Source organism: Arvicanthis niloticus, chromosome 8 (genome assembly GCF_011762505.2).
Source record: "Arvicanthis niloticus isolate mArvNil1 chromosome 8, mArvNil1.pat.X, whole genome shotgun sequence".
Classification (NCBI taxonomy): Eukaryota; Metazoa; Chordata; class Mammalia; order Rodentia; family Muridae; genus Arvicanthis; species Arvicanthis niloticus.
The window spans coordinates 10652271-10661140 of record NC_047665.1 but is presented as its reverse complement, the minus strand read 5'-3'; the positions used below and the strand labels follow the sequence as shown (position 1 = coordinate 10661140).

At 47.6% G+C, this 8870-nt stretch overlaps 1 protein-coding gene across 1 annotated transcript in view; it reads right to left on the bottom strand.

The window, feature by feature from the left end:
* Window positions 1–316: 316 nt before the first annotated feature.
* Window positions 317–8870, bottom strand: part of Sptlc1 (serine palmitoyltransferase long chain base subunit 1) — a 45837-nt gene continuing 37283 nt past the window's right edge. Inside the window, exons 13-15 of the mRNA XM_034510552.2 lie at window positions 4978–5095; window positions 3099–3172; window positions 317–1554 (exon numbers count right to left, since the gene is read on the bottom strand). Of these exons, the coding sequence (XP_034366443.1) occupies window positions 1461–1554; window positions 3099–3172; window positions 4978–5095 (286 nt within the window). The 3' untranslated portion in view covers window positions 317–1460. The remainder of the gene's footprint in view (window positions 1555–3098; window positions 3173–4977; window positions 5096–8870) is intronic.

Genomic DNA, 8870 nt, shown 5'->3' with positions numbered 1-8870 from the left:
CCCCAGTTGAGGATTAAACCCAGGGCCTGTGCTTGCCAGGCAAGAACTCTCCCATGGGACTAAGTCTCCCGCCCCTGCTCCAGCCTTCTCATAGTCTGAAGCAGACAGTGGATCAGCAGGAACCTAAGAATTTTGAGATAGTAGATAGTAGATAGTAGATAGTCTTTGGTTGGGCAGGGAGGAGGAACTAAGATATTAAATTATGTTCTAAAACAAAAGAAAAATGCACAGGGAAAAAGAATACTGCCTTAGATTTGCCAAAGGTTAAAATTGAGAGCCTGCTGAGCTGAGAAAGGTGTTGTCCAAACAGACTCCCTTTCAGGAATGTGAGCTCTTGGAGTTTATTTCAGTAAAACCCAAGACAAAGCAGATTTACCCCGACAGGAGCGGAGTGGACCCGCAATGCAGCAGCAATCACAAGGCACGTATGAAATACAAACATTATAAATGGCACACATCACTTAGAAAGATGCCGATCCACGGGAAACATGAATGCACATCAGAAAACAACGTTTAAATGACCTGATTCCTCTGCCTGTGCAACAAGAGAAGGAGTAATGGCCTTCCATGTACACGATCCGTGGCACATGTCACAAGCCTTTACACCACTCAGAACACTCGCTAAGGACAGCAGCCAGTGTACAGCTTGGAAATCACTTTTAGAGCATTCCTAGTTTTCTGAGGCATCTGGAATTTATAGAATGAATGAAGTAAGTTCTCATTTTTCTCAGCTTAGAAAAAGCCCACAGTTCTATGTTCCTGGACAAAACCACCATGAAAAAGGACATCAGACATATTAAAAAATACCAAGGGCATGATTTGTATTTGGGGACCAGAATAATAACCCTCTTCCCAAAACTGACTAGAGAATATATAAAAAATATAAAGTCAATTACACAAAAATAAAATAATGTTTGATTCAGATTATTGCTTAGGAAGCAGTATGAATATTAGTGAAGCTCAGATTAGACATGACTATCCATAACTGGAGCACAGAGTCCTAGGATCAACATGTTATATGATGTTTGTAACACAGAGAGTTCTCTGCGTAGCAGCCACCGCTGAGCTTTGCCTGGAGAACCTGGGAAGATGCAGTCTATCAGTCTCCCACAGTAACTGTAGTACATGGAGAGTTCCTCTTAGCTGCCAAGTCCTTTGCTATGGAATTCGGAGGAGTGCTTACTGAATCATTCCCATAGCCAGGAGAGGGGAAACTGAAGCTCCAGTTTTAAATAAAAGCGAATATAAATATCAGACAGTGAAGCATCCTGACAGAGCACATGGCACCGCATAAACACCAGTGAGTCGTGTCATTTGTCATCCTCTAGAAGACAGCTCCTGCTGGATACAACCATCCATTCTGGCTGTGTATTCAAGGGCAGCAATCCGCTCCCTGGCCAGCTGGAGGTCTCTGAGTAGTTCCGTCTGCAGGTGACATGGCAGGATGCACCGGGCAGGGGCTACAACAGCACAGCCTGCGCTGCCTCCCTGATGGTGGATGCAGCCCTCTGCAGCTCTTCCTCTGTCTGCTCCACGGTGACCACAACCCTGATGCTGAGAAAGACAAAGCACAGGGACATAGGGTCATTCGCTTGTGTGTCAGACAATTCTAGCTCTGCAGGAAGCCTATCATCTATCTACCTGCTGCTGATGTCCTACCATGCAGCACAAGGGAGCAGCCGTGACAGGGATCGGCTGCCTGCAAGCCTAACACATGGTTCTCTGTGGCCACAGGCAGAAGCAATGCCTCCTGGACATCCCCACTCACCTGTATCAAGTCCCAGTGTTTTGTTTTGGGGAAGCCACTTAGACTGAGAAACCAAGCCTCTCAGAAATCTACTCTAAGCAGTCCTGGACTCAAAGCAGGAAGCCAGCATTTCTCACACCAGTGACGGCCTGGGTACTCCTACTTACCAATCCAGCTCGGACTGAACGTCTACTTCAGAAGGGAAAAAGCAGACGTCTTCTAGTTCTTAGGACACAGAGTGAGGCAGCCCTCCTGTCCTCTGCCAACTATGGCGTAAGCACTAGGCATGGTCACCAAGGACACAGTGAAGGTGGGCACAGGAAGGAGTCAGAACTCAAGACATCCTGAGCAGCCAATTCAGTGAGCTTACCTAGTTCTGATCTGGCCATCTGTATGTGAGAAGACCTCGACCTACCAGGGACCTCTGCGCCCTCGTCCACCTGCATCTTACACTCTGTGCTCCAGGTTGTCCCTGGAGGTGTTCAGGCCACTGCATACCTCGGCACACTGCAGTGTCTCATCTGAAGATCATGGTGTCTACCAGGGTCCTCCTGAGCAGATACTGCTTGGTCTGGGGGTGGGGGGGGGGGGGACCACACCCCAACAAACTCTCTACAAATCTAATCCACTTCGGCCAGTTTCCTACTGTACTCAGCCAGAGCATCTAACACCTGAGTTCAGGACACTAGCCTACAGTGTGGGAAAGTCACATACAACAAACTAACTATATGTCATGCTATTAAACACTACTAAAAGAATGTTCTTATGAGTGTGCTTTCCCATCATGGTAAATCTGAAAGGAAACTATCGGAAGCTGGGAATTGTCTGTACTTAAATCTCTGAGGACAGGGTGTCACCTGTTCTAGGAAGTCGCAGCATCAGGCCGGTCTCCTCTGTGACCTGACCCGGGGCTATGGTAGTTGGAGTGTTCATTTCTTTTGATCACAGTGCAGGCCCTTTGGGGTCAGAGTTGAGTACTTCAATAGCCTATTTGTGAGTCTACCCCTCCCTCGCTTTGCAGTTCTGCTGTAGGTCTGGTGTCTGCAGGATGACGCCTGCAGACCCGTGAGCACCACTAGCAAGGAGAGCACATCCAGGCTGCTCCCTTCTCCAGCTGTTAGAGTTGCTGAAGAGTCTGTCACCACAGTTCATTGTTGAGTCACCTAGGAGGACACAGTCCTGTGATGCTTTTCAGTTAAAATGAAAAACATCCTGGCGAAATGAACCCAGGGTGTGTGCTGTGTTGTAAGGGCATTCTCATCCTGCAATAATATTTCAAGTTTTCCCAACGCAACATATTTCAAAGAGTGTAAAGCAGGAAGGTGGTATTGCACTTTTAATATTAACCAACCTTGGAGGAGGAAGGCACTTCTCTTCCTTGTCCAAGTAGCGGGCCTGGGTCAATGCGATGCCCTTATTCATGCACTGCAGAGAGAAAGGGTATGTTAACAATCACCTAGGTCATGGTGGGCAGATATGCTGTCTCTCAAAGGCACCTGTCATTTATATTTCCATTTAGAGTTCCAAGAGACAAAGCTTATGTGCCCCTACTGTACTCTCAGGGCGAACCCTTCTTTTGGACTCAGGCTTTCCTATGATGGTGGCCACAGAGCCTATGAGATGTCTGGATGTGGGAGTGTGAGTGAGAACAGCCCTAGGCCCATAGATTTGAATACATGGCCTCCAGCTGGTAGAACTGTTTGGGAAGGATTAGGAGGCGTGGTCTTCCTGGAGAAGGTATCACTGGGGTGGGCTTTAAGGCTTCAAATTCTCCTGCTACTCCCAGTATGCTCTCTACTTCCTACTTGTGGATCAAGGTGAGAGTTCATGGCTGCTGCTGCTGCCACTGCCACTGCACCTTTTCTCCACTGTCATGGCTTCTGACTCTCTGAGGTTGTCTTGGTCTTGGTTTGTCATGGCAATAGGAAAGTGACTAAGACACTGAGCCATCTCTCCAGCCCCCATCTTCAGGTTTGTGCAGCAGTCTGCCTGCTTCTGTCCACTGCCTGCATGTGAGCCCTGTAGCTCTGAACAGCAGTGTTTGCTAAGGCAGAAGAACAGAGTGGGGCTAAGAGAGAACACATATACAGCCATGAAGATGAGTCCACCCACCGGGCAGTGCACAGACCACCATCAGAGGAGGCTTCTTTCATGGGCCCCAACATAGGCCCACAGCATTTTTAGAGCTTCTAATGTATTCACTGTTGTGAGCCTACCAGTAAGAGCAGTCCTGTGGGAAACAGCAGACCCAGCAGTCACAGGGACATAATGCAATCCTTAGTTGTGCTGGCTTCTCCATTGGTTGGTTCTGAACATGTACACCTGTGTTATCTTTTCTAAAACCTCTAAGCACAAACTTCCTTTTACGTTTGTAGATTTCTGGGGTAAGACACTGAGGCAGTAAAAGGGTGGAGGATGCTGTGCCCCTTTAAGAAAGCCTGTCTTTCCTCAGGCCTGCAGAGCTGAGTCTGAGAGGACATGTGTGACGTGTCCTTTTCCAGCCAGTCAAGTATTCTTAGCCTGACCATCATACTGTGATAAGAGATGAAGGGGACAGGTGGCAGAAATGTATTTACTTTAAGGAGCCCAGTGGTATTGTCTCAGGGCAGCAGCAGAGTGGAATGACCCCAGGTATGCATCTCCTCAGTGCTGCGCCACGCACCCTGGATTTCTGCAAGAGTCTGGAAGAAAGGCAGGGTGGCTTCTGGAGAGGCAGCTACCACTGGGAAGATCAGCCAAGCAACTGGCTAGTGAGCCCAGAGTCAACAACTCAGCAGAAATTAGTAAAGTGAGTGAAATATTAGCAAAATTCATAAAGCAGAAATTTAACTAGGATTAGCAGCTCACACCTGCAATTCTAGCACTCAGGATGCTGAGTTAGGATGGCCCATGAGTTGGAAGTCCAGCCTGGGCTAGGTGGTGGATTCCAGGCTATCCTGGTGACAGAATGAGACCTTGTCTCAAAGAACACAAATGGTGAGCGAGTGAGCGTTCTGCGGGGCTTTAGGAGAGAAACTGAGCACAGTTATATTCAATGCAGCAGCAAGTTCACAATTTCAGGAGCTAGGCTCACACGTGAGAAGCACCTGTGAGCTCCCATGGGCGTGGTGAGCACCGTGAGTATGGAGAGCAGCAGCTGTGGCATACCCCACCTTTTGGGATAGGGAGGTGTGAAAACGAGGTAAGTTAGGGTGGGGCATTGGGTGCCTACTGCATAACTGCATACTCACCTGGTCTACGATCTCCTGAAGCAGCTTCATATCTTTCTCCCTAGAGCCCGTGCTCTCTTCCAGCTGTAGGTGAAGTGCTGGGGAAAAGGACTCCCCCACCACTTTTAAACCAGAAACACTAGAGAAACAAACATACATGACATCAATACACTGTGGGCTCTCAGAGATCTCACCAGCCTAACTGTTAGGGCAGGGGTTAGAGCTCAGGGCATCATGCTGGCCTAGCATGGTGAGGCCCTAGGTTCAGCCCTAATGCCACAGATAGGATACATGAATAAATAAATAGCCACGTCAAGGCCCGCTGAACTAAAAGCAGAACTAGGGATGCAGACAAGAACATGGTGGGATTCCATCTTGAGAAGCAATTGGTTTCTTCCTGTCCAGAAACACCTGTGGAGCTGTTTCTGTGTGCACAGGAGGAAGGCTGCTGTTCATGGGATGCTGTGGTCTCTCTTTTCCAGTCTCCCATGGGGATCTGGACATCCTTGTTGCTTGTCCCTCATGGTCACCCTTCTCATAGCTCCTTCATCCTGGGCTAGTGCTCTCCATCTCTTCACCTAATGTACACTGCTCTCTTGTCCCCAAGAAAGCTGTCCATTGTGAGGTTCAGATCATGCAGCCTTTCTGGGGGTGAGGAGGAGGGGCACTTACAGCAGGATGTGTACCACAATTTTCTATTACCTTTCCTGTTGCTTCCTTCAAGTGTATGTGCTATCATGCACGCTCCTTCCTTCTTATCTACGTTTTAGAGTGCCATAGAGACATGACATAATAATGTTATATTCTGACTAACAACACTGTAGTTTGACTATCAACAATAGGTTTAGGTGGCACGACTGTCTTATCTGTGTAATCTACTTTAAATCTTGTGTGGATTAAGATTTTCTTTTTAGATTAGCACACAGAAATCTGCTTTGTCAGGGAAGAAGGCAGGTTTCTCTAGGGTAAAATCCTGTCTTGACTGTTAGAGACACAGGGCAACTGCATGAGTGGTCCTCCCTCAGGTTCACCTTCACTGCACTATCCATCTCCATGGATACAGCTGTGGTACACACCTTTGAGACTGGGCTGTTCATTTGCTGTTTTCATTCAGCTCCTTGTTCTTAGGCCCAGGTTTCCTCAGAATGAAGCAAAGCCCTAGGCAACCCTTAGAATGTTCTTAACTCAGGATTTGACAGCTTTTAGTGACTGCCACTGTGGCCTGGATGATTGTCTCCACTGTTCAGGGGCCCCTGAGCACTACTGGCAGAAGTTCTGAGGTCACAGAGGTGTACCTCCTGAATGACAACGTGGATCCTAACTGCCTCTTCTGTTCCTTGGCCCTGTCCAGAATTCCCAAAAACTATGGACTAGAACCACCAGAACTATGAAGAAAACTATCTTTCCAACTTATCAGTTAATTGCCTTGAGCATTTTATTAATGATGAAAGCTTGGAACAGAGGTACTTATGTGAGGTGCTGGTGGCTAATTTTACTGGTTTACAACCCACCCCAAACATTACTTACTTGTATCTTCTTTATTTGAATGTAATTCTAGACATTAGGCTCTCTCAATAGAGCAAGGTACAGGTTTGAGTTTAACCTTTAGAACCTAGGGCATCTGCCACATGGGGAAACCTACGGTAGTTTTCATCAACGCAGAAACTAAGCAACGCACTCTCAGGACCTACTGTCTTCTGAGTCTTGAATGGGTACAGGAAACAGCACCAATTTCTCATGTTTCAAGTAGCATCTCAGATGACCCACCTTTTCCTCAATAAGCAGATGAGTCATGCGTGGGTAGGGCAGGTGAGAGGAACGAAACAGAATGCCTATGTTTGTGCTAAGACAAGATGGACACATGTTGGGGGCCGACTTTTAGCAGAAAGCGGCTATCAGCTTTGCAGCCATCTTGAGCCATATACCCTGACATGAGATTTAAATTACAATAGCCTACAACAATTGAGAACACTCTGATAATCTTGGTTTAGATACCTTGAGATTACAGGTGTGTGAGATTAAAGGTGTGTGACTTAAGAAGTATAGAGATCAGGGTTAGAGACAAGACCTAAAGGCATGATTAAAGGTGTAACTTAGAGGCGTGGCTTAGAAGTGAGACATATAAAAGGCAGAGACAGAACAGATCAGAATACAGACATTAGGGAGACACAGCAGAGAGAAGACATGAGGGAGACACAGCAGAGAGAAGACATTATTGAGACGATAGAAGACAGAACCAGAGATCAGAGAATATAGACGGAGATCAGAGACTATAGAGGGATCATCAGAGATGAATCTCAGACATTAGGTAGAATCTGCCATCACCCTCGCTCTTGCTGAACCCCCGACCTAAAGACCGGAGCGGCAGCTTGGGCTGGGATACAGTGGCCGCCCAAACGTGGGTCGGCCCGGGCCTCAACATTTTGCTCAGGCCGAGACATTTACTTTTGGCGCCCAACGTGGGGCTAGTTCGGTTCTCAACAGACACAGAGTTGTAGTTTTAGTTCAGAAGCTGAGGCACTTTGCTTCTGAAAGTATTACACACTTGGTAAACCCATCACTTTACCCAGACAGAAAAAAGCAAACACTAGGCTTGGTCCTAGGCTCAGAGCTATCAACAAGGAATCCATGGCCTCCATTGTGTAGTTCAGGAAGAGAGTCAGCTCTAAACGCCATCTCCACACAAAGTGGAGCTCTCCAGGCTCTGATGGAGGCAGCAGGTAGACGGCTTTCCCAAACCCAACCCCAGAGACAAAGGAGGAGCCTCCTCTTCCTCCTGCTCTTCCTCCTGCTCCTCCCTCTTCCTCCTCTCCCTCCTCCTCCTCTCCCTCCTCCTCCTCGTCCTTACTGGGCACTCCTCCTCTTCAGTGGTTCTTGCCCTCTACACTTGGAAATAGTTTCAGTGATACGGCTGTGCTAATGACTCAAACCATCTCTCCAGAGCAGGACTTTCAAACATAAACCTGAGAACCCAAGGCTGCTCTCCAGTGATTGTCTGGTGGACAGGTGAAGCTTGTCATACACCATACACTGAACCTCCCTACAGAGTACTTCTTCCAGGGTTCTAGCCAGTCCCCAAGTAGCTACTTCTCCAGTCCCTCAGATCTGCATCTAGATCAGCTACAGTTTTGTCTCACTTCTGAAAGAGCCTGTTGGTTCTCCCTTCTTTACAGGCAGAGGCCAAGCACTGTTCTTTGTAACTATGAGGTTGTTCTGTCTGCATGTATATCCTAACTGGTACCCTGGCGCTCTGTCACCATCTGATACGTTACTCACCACAGAGAACAATTTTGTTAAGATTCTAGGGCAACAGTTGCAGGTTTCATCTTCATTCAATCTATGTCCCCACCCACTAGGCTTCCTTCCCTTTCTGTTTTGTTTGCTGTTCCCCTCCACACTGCAGACTGGAATTGTTTATCAAGTTCCTGCAGGGCCTTCCTGATGTAGTTATGGAGTGCAGTTTGACCTGGACTATGGAGTCCTTCAGCATGCCACAGGGAAGACACAAAAACCTGAGCTGTTCATGTATAAGAATTTGAAAAAAATCTGAGGCTATACCGTACAGAGCAGGGTGTTGAAGAAAGTCTTCTCAGGAGACCAAGATGAAGACACCTGAAGTCTCAAAAGGAAGCCTGCAAGTTAGGGACTGCAGAATGCAAAGGAAGACAGGGTGGTCTGACCTGAACACCATAAGACATGCCAGCTGAGCCCTGAGGTGGGTCCTGTTGGTTCTGCACCACTGACACTACTGCTAACCCGTAGTCTGGCCAAATGTAAAGGGAACAACCAGCTCTCAGCTTCTAGTGGAAGGTCAAGAGGAGGACATGGAAAGAGCGGGCACAAATCCTGGCTAGACTAGCAACAGAGAGCAGAAAGAGGGGAGGAAGTCACATGGACAGGATTATAAAGACATG